We start from the raw sequence: 16,512 nt of genomic DNA, 5'->3' as shown, positions 1-16,512 counted from the left end.
TAAGAACCCAAAGAACTGGTGTCTTCATACTTAGTAAACTGAAATGTCCGAGCAAAAAATCCATCTGGAAAATGTCAGCACACACTCATTGCAATCTCCTGTCAGTCTGTCTTTCATTTTTCATCTCAGGAGCAGACCGTAGCCAAAGTATTAAGTTCCCCAGTAAACAGGTTCTTAAAAGTAAAATGTGGTACAATGTCTTCAGAGACATGAAACTCAGAAAACAACATCAGCAGAAATTCAGAGACTAACCATGGCATGACAAATAAAGACAATGGCAAGTAAGAGCCTGTAGCTCAGTTACTATCTGGCAAAGGTATAAAATATGAAAAACAGTCTTTGAATAAAGATTCAAGAAGGTTACTTCACAAAATTGTTGAAGTTCCAAGAAGGTTTGTAGGCTGTATACAAGTCCCTGCTTAATCAGAGGTGCTGCACTAAAGGCTTCTGAGCCCCTCTGACTGAAATAATGACCGATAAGACTGAGGCCTGGATTTTCAGAGAATTGAGAAAAAGAGAAAGAGGAAAGAGAAAGTGAGTTCTTTCATCCCTGGAATGATTTCAGCTTTGGAATAAATAAAATACATTTGTATGCCTATGTAGAAATGGCTACACCTCACTGACGTGGGCAGCCATGTTCCTTGTTCAGAGATTTGCCTGGTATTTCAGTGCTGGACTGTTCTTTTTAGGCTGGATCAGTCTGATATACTTCAGGAAAATTCGTAATGCACAATTGGGCTAAAAGAGGCTTTTCCCAGTTGGTGACTTGGTAAAGAACAAGCTATTGAAATAATGTTTTTTCCTGGCTGAGCGTGTCACTTTTATAGTTAAAATGTAAAATATCACCCTTGGGGGATATAAAAAAATGCAAAAGATAAGTCGGCTAGAAAGTCAAGGCTCAGCAGTAGAAAATCCATCAGAAGCTGCGCATTACAACAGTAGAAGAAACCAAGCTGAAGTCAGAAAACAGTTCCAAGGGTCATTAGCCAATAAATCAGTCCACAGGTTGAAGTACAGGTAGGGGTCAGACAGGTAAAATATGTCACAAAATGTGCCTGGGTCAAAACCATTAGGGCAGGTCAGGAACAGGTTTGCCTCAGTCTTCATGTGAAATAACCAAGCATTGAATGGGTGTCAGTGATGGCCTTTTAAAGCCTAGCATCCAGAATTGTTGCCAAAGACATTGCAGAGGTCACTTCCGTTAAGTCCATAAATAGCGCTAACTTTGAGCACCTACCGATAGCTTGTCTGTGCTAAGATGAGGACTTCTTAGCACAGCCCTGAGCTTCTACTGCCACAGCTCTTCTTAGGATAGCTCATTCACCAGCCCTTTCAGCCCCAACAGTGTGGCTCAAAGCATGGTCCTGGACCTGACAACGGGTAAGTGTAGAAGGTCTTTACCGCGCTCCTGGACTTGACAGGGAGTCTCTCTAAGCTTGATGGAGGAAACCAGATGTGGACGCCCTGCCCAATTTACCAACAGGTATATGGCTATACCTCACTGGCAAGGCCTATAGGATGCTGAAACGATCATCTAGGTTTGCTATGTTCCACATTCAGAGGAGGTCTGCCTGATATTTCAGGGCTGGACAATACTTTTTAGGTTGGATTAGTAAGATATAGGTCCTCCCCTTTGAAAATTAAATTTGGGCTAAATTTCTCAAATGGTAACTTGCCAAAAAAATACATTGAGGCATTGTTTGTTCCTGGTTGAGTGCTTGCCTTTCACAGAGTTTGTAATATGTGATATGTGATATCTATGTACATATATGTATGAATAGATCTCTTACTATATATTCTTCTATTTTTAAATGTGCTTTGTTCTATTGGTATCCCTTGTTGAAAATGAATTCACACATGTCCTACACTAGTGGGAGCTAGCTGCTGATTGGTGCCTGCACACATTTGTCTTTTGTGATTGGCTAACTAGATGTGTTCAGCAAATTTGATAATATAAGTAAATTGGAAAGTTGTTTGAAATGTAATGTAATATAAAGTTATCAGTTGTCCAGTCACATTCTGGAATGCAATGACTGTTTGTTTGTGAACACAAAAAAATGTTTGTATTTCATAATTGGGGACACTCAAGAGCAGTGACTTACTTCTCAAAATCACATGACAACCCTGACATGCTTTAAAAGTCTACTTTTCTATATGCCTGTAACACTATAAGGATTGATTTAATTTAATACGATGAAATACAAATTACAAGTAAAAATATTGTGTTCTAAGTAGTGTGTATATATATATATATATATATATATATATATATATATATATATATACATATACACACACACAACTGTGGCACATTAGGAACTTACCATCTAGGGCACAGTCTGTCTTTCTGGAATAGTATTGGTTCGAAAACTTTCTTATTATTAATTTTATGTATTTTTCTCACATTTTTTTGTGTGAGATAATACTGTATATTTATTTTGTGAAACTTTAGTATATAATATATATAGGCTATACAAGACATCCTACTAATAAAGATTTGAAAATTAAGAATGTTCAAAGGAAGTTCCCACGACCAATTTAAGGACTTTTTTTCCCCTCTAGACCTAATTCTGGAAATTATCCTCCAGTAATATTAACATCATGAAATCACAAACCTTACCTAAGAGGGTTAAAGTTCAGTAATAAAAATGCAGCCACCATCATTAAGCAAACTGCTCTTCTCTTTGGAGCTGTAACTTTCAGTTTCTGATTCTGCAAGAGAGTGAAATTAAAAATATACAAGTTGTGTTATTAAAAAAAATATACAAATGACAGAAATAAAAAACAGAAAATGTAGCCAAACTTCTGACCTGTTATACTATATTGGAACAATATAGGTAAAAAAAAAACTTTCACTACATTGTTATCTAATGTATATGCTTACAAAAAAGCCTCTACTAACAAAAGGCTGACCGTTTCAACTTTAAAAAAAGTAGTTTTTTTTCTTTATATTAATAAAAAGTCTTCCCCATCAGCTGGCATGCCAGGACCACAGCGGGCAAAAGACAGCCACCAATCAGCAAGTACTACCCAGGTGCTGAACCAAAAATGGGCCGGCTCCTAAGCTTACATTCCTGCTTTTCAAATAAAGATACCAAGAGCACAAACAAAAATTGACAATAGGAATAAATTAGAAAGTGGCTTAAAATTGTATGCGCTATCTGAATCATGAAAGAAAAAATTTGGGTTTCATATCCCTTTACGATAAAATGACCTAATATTACAATTATTCAATGTTTATTGCACAAATTATCATTAAATAAATGTTAAACTATGCAATTCATTTGTGCCATGGATAGTAGAAAATGATATAATAACAGACCGCAAAATCAATACACTTTACACTAAAATTAAGACGATTGACTAGCCATGTTGTCTGTAGACTCAAGCCCTAATTAAGATGGTGGACACTAAAAAACAACTGCAGCAAACACAATGTTAATTTGTTAAAAAAATGTTTAGACTTGGCTGATATGTTATTCTATGGGAAGACAACAGCAATAATTACAAAGTGTTCACTGTCCCTATAAACTGGGGGAAGAAAATTATGCAACAACTGATTGTGTATGGCAAATTGTTTATCATCTGCCCATATTTTCATTACTATATACAAGATCTGAAGTAACCCAGCCTAAAGTTTGCATAATCATCTGGCTGGGTTGTAATGATAAATGTACCAGCTAACTACACATTAAAGGGACACTGAACCCAAATTTTTTCTTTTGTGATTCAGATAGAGCAGCAATTTTAAGTAACTTTCTAATTTACTCGTATTATCAATTTTTCTTTGTTCTCTTGCTATCTTTATTTGAAAAAGAAGGCATCTAAGCTAAGGAGCCAGCCAATTCTTGGTTCAGACCCTGGACAGCACTTGTTTATTGGTGGGTGAATTTATCCACCAATCAGCAAGAACAACCCAGGTTGTTCACCAAAAATATGCCGGCATCTAAACTTACATTCTTGCTTTTCAAATAAAGATACCAAGAGAATTAAGAAAATTTGATAATAGGAGTAAATTAGAAAGTTGCTTAAAATTGAGTGCTCTATCTGAATCACGAAAGAAAACATTTGGGTCCAGTGTCCCTTTAAGCACAGAAGAGACATTAAGGTTCTTATTAAAGTTATAAACATAATTCATGTACCACTCACCTCCGATACTACTTCCTCAAGCAGCTTCTGCAAAGATCCATTTTCTTTTTTAAGTTTCTCGTTCTCTGACAAAGCTGCTCTAAGGCGAAGCTCTAGACCCTGCATATATTCCTTTTTCTTCCTCCTTGACTGGAATGCGGATTCACGATTTTTAATCATCCTTTGTTGTCTTCTTATCACATTTAACTGTATTGACATTGAGAGAACACACAGTTATAAGATTTAAAAAGGACATACAACAAAATAAATTGGCATAAAGCAAACGCAACAACATAAAAAACTACATTTATTCTTACCTGCTAAATTCCTTTATTTCATGGTGATGAGAGTCCAAAATCCATAACATATGGGATTAAACTCTTCCCCACCAGGAGGCAGGCAAAATCACCCAACACCAAGAGCTTTAATCCCTCCCACTTCTTGATCCCTTTCAGTCTAACTGCGCTTACCCCTCTGCGTACCTGCTGCGTCCAGTAGATGAACCCATCCAAGTTAGCGGGCACTAACTGTAGATCTTATAAAGGAGGTACCCCGATGAGTCAAAAGGAAGAGACTGCCGTATCAGTCCCAGCAACACCTGTAGCAGGCTAGTAAAAACATAAATTATGCTTACCTGATAATTTCATTTCCATCGAGGGGAGGAGAGTCCACGGCTTCATTCATTACTACTGGGAATTAAGAACCTGGCCACCAGGAGGCAAAGACACCCCAGCTAAAGGCTTAAATACCTCTCCCACTCCCCTTATCCCCCAGTCATTCTGCCGGGGGAACCAGGAACAGTAGGAGAAATATCAGGGTATAAAAGGTGTCAGAAGATGATTAAATTTAGGTCCGCCCTATGGAGATACGGGCGGGAGCCGTGGACTCTCCTCCCCTCGATGGAAATGAAATTATCAGGTAAGCATAATTTATGGGAGGAGAGTGCACGGCTTCATTCATTACTATTGGGAACAAATACCAGTGAGTCTCCTATGCAACAAAACTGATAATGCCGAAATCTGTCCCTTTAAGGAACTAGCGGTAAGACCCTTCTCCAAACCATCTTGGAGAAAGGACAGAATCCTTGATACCTTCACCTTATGCCCAGGATATCCATGCTTCTCACACCAGGACAAGTAAGTCCTCCGCACCTTATGGTAGATGCGACGAGTGACTGGCTTCCTTGCCTAAATTAGAGTATCAATCACACTTTCTGAAAAGCCTCTCTTAGCTAAGACTAGGCTTTAAATCTCCACTCAGTCAGCCTCAGAGAATCTAGATTTCAATGTTGAAAGGGGCCCTGTGACAGCAGATCCCTGCGACAGGGTAACCTCCACGGCGGAGAGGATGACATCCCCACAAGATCCGCAAACCACGTCCTCCGTGGCCACAAAGGAGCAATCAGAATGGTCGGGCCCGCTCCTGTTTGATGCATGCCACTACGCGAGGTAGAAGTGGTAACGGTGGAAAAATGTAAGCTAGGCTGAATCCCCAAGGGACCACTAAGGCTGAGAGCGAGCAGTCGTGGGACTCCGCCCATTCCAGAATCCGAGACACCTCTCTCATCGCGAGGAAGCTCCTCGTACCCCCCTGATGGTTGATGTAAGCCACCGAGGTAATGTTGCCGGTCTGGAATCTGATGAAACTGTCCAACTCCAGAGAAGGCCATGCCTTCAGAGCATTGTAAATTGCTCGGAGTTCTAGAATGTTGATCGGAAGGAGAGACTCCTCCCTGGACCACTTTCCTTGTGCCATCCTGGCACCCCAAACAGCTCCCCATCTTGTCAGACTGGAATCCGTGGTCACAATCTCCCAGGACGGTCGCAAGAAGGATGTCCCCATGGACAGTTGCTCCGGAAGAATCCACCAAGAGAGGGAGTTCCGAGTCCGAGCATCCATGGATATCAGCTGTGATAGATCTGAATGATCGCCGTTCCACTGTCTCAACATGCACAATTGAAGAAGTCTGAAATGTTACGTGGCGAATGGGATGACATCTATGCTCGACACCATGAGACCTATCACCTCCATACATTGAGCCACCCACGGGCTTGTGGAGGACTGAAGGGCAAGACAGGTGGACGCAAGCTTCCTGCGCCGCTGATCTGTGAGAAATATCTTCATGGACATAGAGTCTATTATCGTGCCCAGGAACTCCACCCTGCTGCTGGGAACCAGGGAACTCTTTCCTGCTTTGATCTTCCAACCGTGAGATTGGAGCAGAAGAAGAAGAGCCTGCGAGGTCGAGCAACCGGGCCTGAACTAGGATGTCGTCCAGGTAAGGCGCCACTGCAATACCCCTGGATCTGGCCACTGCAAGCAACGCCCCCAGAACCTTCGTGAAGACTCTCGGTGTCGTCGTCAGACCAAAAGGAAGGGCCACAAACTGGAAGTGTTGGTCCAGAAATGCAAATCTTAGGAACCTGAAGTGGCACCTGTGAATTGGCACATGAAGGTAAGCGTCCTTCAAGTCTACAGTTGTCATGAACTGACCCTCTTGAACTAGGGGCAGAATAGATCTGATCGTTTCCATTTTGAACGATGGAACACTCAGAAACTTGTTTAAACACTTTAGGTACAGAATCGGGCAGAACATGCCCTCCTTCTTTGGAACCACAAAAAGGTTGGAATAGTACCCTAGACCCCTTTCTGCTAGGGGTACTGGTACGATAACCCAGAGAGAGGCGAGATCTCTCACACACTCTAGAAAGGCCTCTCTCTTCTCTGGTCTTGAAGACAGGTTTGACAGAAGATCCTGTAACCCTGGGAGACCACTTCTAGAACCCGAGGGTTCTGAACGTCCTGCAACCATGCGTCTGAGAATAGAGATAATCTGCCCCTACGTGATCCGGAGACTGGTTGGGGGCCGCCCCTTCATGCTGATTTCGTCTCGGCTGGCTTCTTGCTCTGCTTAGACTTGTTCCAAGATTGAACCGGCTTCCAAGATCCCTTGGACTGGTCCGCTTTTGCTGGGGGTTACTGGCGCTGGGCCTTGTCCGCACGAAAGGGATGAAAAGTAGATCCTTTAGGCTTAGCCTTCTTATCCTGCGGTAGGAAAGCTCCGTTGCCTCCCATAACCGTGGATATAATCGAATCCAATCCTGGACCGAACAGGATCTTTCCTTGAAAAGGCAGGGAGAACAGCCTCGCACATAACTCAGCAATGACACTATAAATAATATCATGTATAAACCCCCCCTGTTCAATAATCCCCCTCAGGAATATTAACCCTTGATTCTGTAAAGATAAAAGGCCCCACACTGTGACCCTGTCTTGTATGTTATCATTATTAATAAAAAATGTATTTTGTTTGAATGAATTAATAAAAAATCTTACCAGAATCTATGCCCTGGAACACGGCCCTCAAGTGTGACAGGTTAGTAGCCTCGCTCCTGACATGGACTTGAGTGAAAAAAGCAGGCAGCGAAACTCGTCAACGCTGATTGCTTATGGAGCTGTTAATATGAGTCAGGATGGTTTTGCAGAAGACTCTCCCTGCATCTCCGGACTCTAACTTTCGCCCCAGGCTCTCACTGACAGGCTGACAGGACTAATGAAAACTCCAGTCCCACTGCGAAGAGTACTACCCTCCATAAGAGACTACACTGAAACTCCTCTGCCATCCTCCTGTGACGAAAGGTAAAGAATGACTGGGGGATGAGGGAAGTATGGGAGGTATTTAAGCCTTTGGCTGGGGTGTCTTTGCCTCCTCCTGTTGGCCAGGTTCTTAATTCCCAATAGTAATTAATGAAGGCGTGGACTCTCCTCCTCTTTAGATGGAAAAACTCCAGCAGGAGAATTACTCCCACTGCCAATGGTACAAATGGTACTCCATTACACCCCTCTGTTTTATTTTCGGTCCTCTCAGGAGGATAACGCCCTCACAGCATTTTTAACACCCCTTTCAATGAAGAATCTAAACACATAACATTTTCAACTCCTCCTGTGAAGGCAAAACACCCCTTTTGGGTGTTGGGTGATTTTTTTACCTGCCTCCCGGTGGAGATGAGATGAGTTTAATCCCATATGTTATGGCTTGTGGACTCTCAACACCTTATGAAAGAAAAGAAAATATGTTGCAGATTTAATTTGAGCCACAGCATGCAGCATCAAAGTGTCATTAAATTCCCTGGGGTAGATTTACCAAGCAGGGGATGCTGCTATCTACCCCGTACTTTCCAGCTCGCCGGAAATGTAAGTAAAGACGCAGCGGTCATAAGACCGCTGCTCCTTAACTCGTCCGCCACCTCAGCAATCAGCCCGATCGGATACGATTGGGTTGATTGAAACCCCCTGCTAGAGGCCGATTGGCTGCGAATATGCAGGGGGTAGCATTGCACAAGCATTTCACTAGAAATGCTTGTGCAATGATAAATGCAGACAGCGTATGCTGTCAGCATTTATCGATGTCCTTCCGCACATTGATAAATCTACCCCCTAGTATATTTGAGAGGGTAGTAAAAGATATTTTAAAAAAATATATAAATGCTGCCCATATCAGCCGGCAGCAACAAATCATTGTCCAGAACAATAATAAACATTATTTTATAAACATTTAATATAAAATATAATAAAATGATATATGTTTGAACTAGGGAGTTTTTTTAAATTTTTGGGTAGCACAAAAGAATATTTCTCAAAGGATTATGGCTGAAAGTGGCATTAAAAGGCCAGAGAAAAAAAATTGTTGAGAACTATAAATAGAACATAAAAGTGAAAAGTATGGCTACATTTTATTAGAAATAAGTTGCATCTGCAATATAAATAATATTTGTAAAACATTAGCTTTAGAGAGAAAAACAAAATCAGAGATTTACACTATTTGTATGTTCTTGGTGTCAACGTAAACCTGCATGTCTATGAATCATCCAACTGTGTGCATACAAAACAATGAGAGAAAACACCAATATGTGGCACGCTATTGCATAAATTAAAGGGACAGTCTACATCAGAATTTTTATTTTTTTAAAAGATAGATAATCCCTTTATTACCCATACCCCACATTTGCATAACCAACACAGTTATATTAATATACTTTTTACCTCTGTGATTATCTTGTATTTAAGCCTCTGCAATCTGCCCCTTTATTTCAGTTCGTTTGACAGACTTGCAGTTTAGCCAATCAGTGCTGGCTCCCAGGTAACTTCACGTGCATGAGCACAGTGTTATCTATATGAAACACATGAACTAACACCCTCTAGTGGTGAAAAACTTAAAATTCTGAAAAGAGGTGGCCTCCAAGGTCTAAGAAATTAGCATATGAACCTCCTAGGTTAAGCTTTCAACTAAGAATACCAAGAGAACAAAGCAAAATTGGTAATAAAAGTAAATTGGAAAATTGTTTAAAATGACATGCCCTATCTGAATCATGAAAGTTTATTTTGGACTATACTGTCACTTTAAGGGATATTTTTTTCTTTAATGATTCAGAGACAGCATGCAATTTTAAGCAACTTTCTAATTTACTCCTAGCATCAATTTTTCTTGGTTCTCTTGGTATCTTTATTTAATAGCAGGAATGTAAATCTAGGCAGCCAGCCCATTTTAGGTTCAGCACCATGGATAGCGCTTGCTTATTGGTGGCTACATTTAGCAAACCAATAAGAAAGCATAACCCAGGTTCTGAACCAAAAATTGTGCTGGCTCCTAGGCTTTACATTCCTGCTTTTAAAAAAAAGATATTAAGAGAAGGAAGAAAAAATTGATAATAGGAGTAAATTAGAAAAGTTGATTAAAATTGCATGCTCTATCTGAATCATGAAAGAAAAAAATTGGGTTTAGTATCCCCTTAAAAATTCTATTTGTCCTATGCTCCCTAGCAATTTAATATCTGTATCCTTCCGATTTAATCTGCCTCCATTTTTTTAAAGGGATATAAAACCCAAAAACTGTATTTTGTGATTCAGACAGAGCATACAATGTTTAAAAAGTTTCTATTATCTAATTTGCTTAATTCCCATGATATTATTTGCTGAAGAGATACTTAGATAGGTGTCTAAAGTACTACATTGCAGGAAATAGTGATCCCATATAGTGCTCCAGCAAAAGGGATATGAAACACAATTCTTTTTTCTTTCATGATTCAGATAGCGCTATTAATTTTAGGCAACTTTCTAATTTACCCCTATTATCAATTTTTCTTAGTTCTCTTGATATCTTTATTTGAAAAAGCAAAAATGTAAACTTCGAAGCCGGCCCATTTTTTGTCCAGCACCTGGGTAGCACTTTTTGATTGATGGCTACATTTAGCCACCAATAAGCAACTGCTTTCCAGGTTCTGAACCAAAAATAGGCCGGCTCCTAAACGTAAATTTCTGCTTTTTCAAATAAAGATACTAAGAAAACGTAGAAAAATTGATAATAGGAGTAAATTAGAAAGTTGCTTAAAATTAATAGCTCTATCTGAATCATGAAAGAGCAAAACTTGGGTTTCATATCCCTTTAACATTCGTGCAAAACTGTTGCCATATAGTGCGTGCTCCAGATATGGGCCGGCTCCTAAGATTATATCCCTACTTTTTAACTAAACCTACCAAGAGAACGAAGAACATTCTGCAATCTTCGTTCACTATGTATACGGCTTACTTGTTTTACAAAACATTTCATTTATGCACAGTTTATTAAAGAAATGTTGGATCAGGTGCGGTTTTTAAAGGGAACTTTTTTTTTAATCGTTTCTAGCTCTTATCACTTTTTTGTATTTTTTGGCACAATGCTTTGCAGTACAATTTCAATGGAGTAGCTTCCATACACACACTTGACTCATTGCATTTCCAGTAATAGGAAAGGAAACTCAGTCATTGAATCTTGCATTAAATTTATGTTCACAGGGTGATGGTTTTGAGGTCGTTTAGATTATTTAGTTGCCTTACTACGGAGGAAATCTTAATCATTCTTGTTGGCGTAGCTTCCAGGCAAGAGTACACCACCTTGCAAGTTAGTTTGGCTGGAAAGATAACTTACTGGGATTCTGGCTGCCAACTATTTTTATCCAGTGTTGTGTCCTTTATAGTGCGCACATTTTGATGGTTTTTCCATCTTTTACAGTTTATAGTGAACAATATAAATAGGAGAACATATGTTTTTGCAAATGGAACACATTAGCGAGCCAACTGAAAATGCCACATCATAAAACAATGAATACCAGATCCAATTGACAAAATATACTCTGCATATTAAAACGGTCAAATTTGTAAGAATATTTATAGTTATTAGGAATGTTTAAAATTAACTATTGCATGCATTTTGACAATAGTAGGTCAAAATAAAAAGTTTTTTGAAAGCTAAATATATATTTCATAACCTTTTGTTAAAAATATTCATACAAGTGTATAAAAAGCAACATTTAAACATTTTTGTTTAAAAAATATGAAGGAAAAGTTGTTTACATTTATATATTATATAGTAGCACTTCTTGTTAATGTTCATTGCCTTCTAGGTAGTTTTTACTAATGTCCAATAACCATTAGCAGAACGTGCCTGTCAGCCAATGAGCCTTAGTGTGGAGTGCCTGTCAGCCAATGAGCCTTAGTGTGGAGTGCCTATCAGCCAATGAGCCTTAGTGTGGAGTGCCTATCAGCCAATGAGCCTTTAGTGTGGAGTGTCCATCAGCCAATGAGCCTTTAGTGTGGAGTGCCCATCAGCCAATGAGTCTTTAGTGTGGAGTGCCCATCAGCCAATGAGCATTAGTGAGAAATGCCTATCAGCCAACGAGCATTAGTGGAGATTACCTATCAGCCAATGTGCATTAGTGGAGATGGCCTATGAGCCAATGTGCATTAGTGGAGATGGCCTATGAGCCAATGTGCATTAGTGGAGATGGCCTATGAGCCAATGAACATTAGTGAGAAATGCTCATCAGCCAATGAGGATTAGTGGGAGATGCCTATCAGCAACTAAGTATTAGTAAGAAGTACAGAGTTGATTAAAAGGGACTTGAAATCCAAAACATTTCTTTCATGATTAAGATAGAGCATATAATTGTAGGCATAAAGATTACTTCAATTATCAAATTTGCATTGTTCTCTTGGTATCCTTTATTGGAGGAGAAGCAATGCACTACTTGTAGCTAGGTGAATACAAGGTAAGCCAATGACAGAGGCACGTATGTGCAGCCACCAATCAACAGCTAGCTCCCAGTAGTGCTTTGCTGCTCCTGAGCTTACCTAGGTATTCTTTTCAACAAAGCAATTTAAAATTCAATGCTCTATCTGAATCCTGAAAGATAAATTTTGGTTTTCATATCCTTTTATGTTGTATTATTTGCAATTTAAAAAGCTTTTACTCATTCGGATGACAGAAAATGTTCTTTTCTACGTTCTCTTGCTATCTATATTTGAAAAAGAAGGCATCTAAGCAATTTTTTTTGGCTTAGACCCTGGGCAGCACTTGTTTATTGGTTGTTGAATTTATCCACCAATCAGAAAGAACAACTCAGGTTGTTCACCAAAAATGGGCTGGCACCTAAACTTATATTCTTACTTTTCAAATAAAGATACCAAGAGAATGAAGAAAATTTGATAAGAGTAAATTGGAAAGTTGCTTAAAATTGCATGCTCTAACTGAATCACGAAATATTTTTTGGGGTTCAGTGTCTTTTTAATATAAGGGGCAAGACATTAATTAACCTAACTAAATGGCAGATTTCAACTGGAATATGCCTTTAGTATTCAAACGTTGATTTTCTTAGACTTCAGTGTTCAAGTGGTCAGCGGAAATATTCAAATTAAGGCTGCACGATTTTTGGCAGTTGCGGTTTTAAAACCGCAAGAGTATGCGATTTTTAGCCCCGCCCCATTTGACGTCAACTATGACGTACAGGATGGCCGCCAACTTATGCGGGTTACAGGGAGGGGGGCCGACTTACCGGGGAGCGCTGTATACTGCTGTATGCTTTATACCTGTGTATATACTGCTGTATTTAAATGCAGGTACTGCTGTATACCTGTGTATATACTGCTGTATTTAAATGCAGGTACTGCTGTATACTTGTGTATATACTGCCTTTATTTAGATGCAGGTACTGCTGTATACTTGTGTATATACTGCTTTATTTAGATGCAGGTACTGCTGTATACCTGTGTATATACTGCTGTATTTAGATGCAGGTACTGCTATATACCTGTGTATATACTACTGTATTTATATGCAGGTACTGCTTTATACCTGTGTATATACTGCTGTATTTATATGCAGGCACTGCTTTATACCTGTGTATATACTGACTGTATTTATATGCAGGCACTGCTTTATACCTGTGTATATACTGACTGTATTTATATGCAGGCACTGCTTTATACCTGTGTATATATTGACTGTATTTATATGCAGGCACTGCTTTATACCTGTGTATATACTGACTGTATTTATATGCAGGCACTGCTTTATACCTGTGTATATACTGACTGTATTTATATGCAGGCACTGCTTTATACCTGTGTATATACTGACTGTATTTATATGCAGGCACTGCTTTATACCTGTGTATATACTGACTGTATTTATATGCAGGCACTGCTTTATACCTGTGTATATACTGACTGTATTTATATGCAGGCACTGCTTTATACCTGTGTATATACTGACTGTATTTATATGCAGGCACTTCTGTATAACTGTGTATATACTGACTGTATTTATATGCAGGTACTGCTTTATACCTGTGTATATACTGCTGTATTTATATGCAGGTACTGCTGTATAACTGTGTATATACTGACTGTATTTATATGCAGGTACTGCTTTATACCTGTGTATATACTGACTGTATTTATATGCAGGTACTGCTTTATACCTGTGTATATACTGACTGTATTTATATGCAGGTACTGCTTTATACCTGTGTATATACTGACTGTATTTATATGCAGGTACTGCTTTATACCTGTGTATATACTGACTGTTTTATATGCAGGTACTGCTGTATAACTGTGTATATACTGACTGTATTTATATGCAGGTACTGCTGTATAACTGTGTATATACTGACTGTATTTATATGCAGGTACTGCTTTATACCTGTGTATATACTGACTGTATTTATATGCAGGTACTGCTGTATAACTGTGTATATACTGACTGTATTTATATGCAGGCACTGCTTTATACCTGTGTATATACTGCTGTATTTATATGCAGGTACTGCTGTATAACTGTGTATATACTGACTGTATTTATATGCAGGTACTGCTTTATACCTGTGTATATACTGACTGTATTTATATGCAGGTACTGCTGTATAACTGTGTATATACTGACTGTATTTATATGCAGGTACTGCTTTATACCTGTGTATATACTGACTGTATTTATATGCAGGTACTGCTTTATACCCGTGTATATACTGACTGTTTTATATGCAGGTACTGCTGTATAACTGTGTATATACTGACTGTATTTATATGCAAGTACTGCTGTATAACTGTGTATATACTGACTGTATTTATATGCAGGCACTGCTTTATACCTGTGTATATACTGACTGTATTTATATGCAGGTACTGCTGTATAACTGTGTATATACTGACTGTATTTATATGCAGGCACTGCTTTATACCTGTGTATATACTGCTGTATTTATATGCAGGTACTGCTGTATAACTGTGTATATACTGACTGTATTTATATGCAGGCACTGCTTTATACCTGTGTATATACTGCTGTATTTATATGCAGGTACTGCTGTATAACTGTGTATATACTGACTGTATTTATATGCAGGCACTGCTTTATACCTGTGTATATACTGCTGTATTTATATGCAGGTACTGCTGTATAACTGTGTATATACTGACTGTATTTATATGCAGGCACTGCTTTATACCTGTGTATATACTGACTGTATTTATATGCAGGTACTGCTGTATAACTGTGTATATACTGACTGTATTTATATGCAGGCACTGCTTTATACCTGTGTATATACTGCTGTATTTATATGCAGGCACTGCTTTATACCTGTGTATATACTGACTGTATTTATATGCAGGCACTGCTTTATACCTGTGTATATACTGACTGTATTTATATGCAGGCACTGCTTTATACCTGTGTATATACTGCTGTATTTATATGCAGGCACTGCTTTATACCTGTGTATATACTGCTGTATTTATATGCAGGCACTGCTTTATACCTGTGTATATACTGCTGTATTTATATGCAGGCACTGCTTTATACCTGTGTATATACTGACTGTATTTATATGCAGGTACTGCTGTATAACTGTGTATATACTGACTGTATTTATATGCAGGTACTGCTGTATAACTGTGTATATACTGACTGTATTTATATGCAGGCACTGCTTTATACCTGTGTATATACTGCTGTATTTATATGCAGGCACTGCTTTATACCTGTGTATATACTGCTGTATTTATATGCAGGCACTGCTTTATACCTGTGTATATACTGACTGTATTTATATGCAGGTACTGCTGTATAACTGTGTATATACTGCTGTATTTATATGCAGGTACTGCTGTATCCCTGTGTATATACTGACTGTATTTATATGCAGGCACTGCTTTATACCTGTGTATATACTGCTGTATTTATATGCAGGTACTGCTGTATAACTGTGTATATACTGACTGTATTTATATGCAGGCACTGCTTTATACCTGTGTATATACTGCTGTATTTATATGCAGGTACTGCTGTATAACTGTGTATATACTGCTGTATTTATATGCAGGTACTGCTGTATCCCTGTGTATATACTGACTGTATTTATATGCAGGCACTGCTTTATACCTGTGTATATACTGCTGTATTTATATGCAGGTACTGCTGTATAACTGTGTATATACTGCTGTATTTATATGCAGGCACTGCTTTATACCTGTGTATATACTGACTGTATTTATATGCAGGCACTGCTGTATCCCTGTGTATATACTGACTGTATTTATATGCAGGCACTGCTTTATACCTGTGTATATACTGCTGTATTTATATGTAGGCACTGCTTTATACCTGTGTATATACTGCTGTATTTATATGCAGGCACTGCTTTATACCTGTGTATATACTGACTGTATTTATATGCAGGCACTGCTTTATACCTGTGTATATACTGCTGTATTTATATGCAGGCACTGCTTTATACCTGTGTATATACTGACTGTATTTATATGCAGGCACTGCTTTATACCTGTGTATATACTGACTGTATTTATATGCAGGCACTGCTTTATACCTGTGTATATACTGACTGTATTTATATGCAGGTACTGCTTTATACCTGTGTATATACTGACTGTATTTATATGCAGGCACTGCTTTATACCTGTGTATATACTGCTGTATTTATATGCAGGCACTGCTTTATACCTGTGTATATACTGCTGTATTTATATGCAGGCACTGCTTTATACCTG

At 38.6% G+C, this 16,512-nt stretch overlaps 1 protein-coding gene across 1 annotated transcript in view; it reads right to left on the bottom strand.

Moving 5' to 3' along the window:
* Positions 1-16,512, bottom strand: part of LOC128641456 (cyclic AMP-dependent transcription factor ATF-6 alpha) — a 351,342-nt gene that overhangs the window by 228,228 nt on the left and 106,602 nt on the right. Inside the window, exons 8-9 of the mRNA XM_053694096.1 lie at positions 4,150-4,335; positions 2,621-2,712 (exon numbers count right to left, since the gene is read on the bottom strand). Coding sequence (XP_053550071.1) covers positions 2,621-2,712; positions 4,150-4,335 — 278 coding nt within the window. The remainder of the gene's footprint in view (positions 1-2,620; positions 2,713-4,149; positions 4,336-16,512) is intronic.

Source organism: Bombina bombina, chromosome 10, assembly GCF_027579735.1.
Source record: "Bombina bombina isolate aBomBom1 chromosome 10, aBomBom1.pri, whole genome shotgun sequence".
Classification (NCBI taxonomy): Eukaryota; Metazoa; Chordata; class Amphibia; order Anura; family Bombinatoridae; genus Bombina; species Bombina bombina.
The sequence above is the reverse complement of the archived record's forward strand: the minus strand, read 5'-3'. Positions and strand labels throughout refer to the sequence as shown.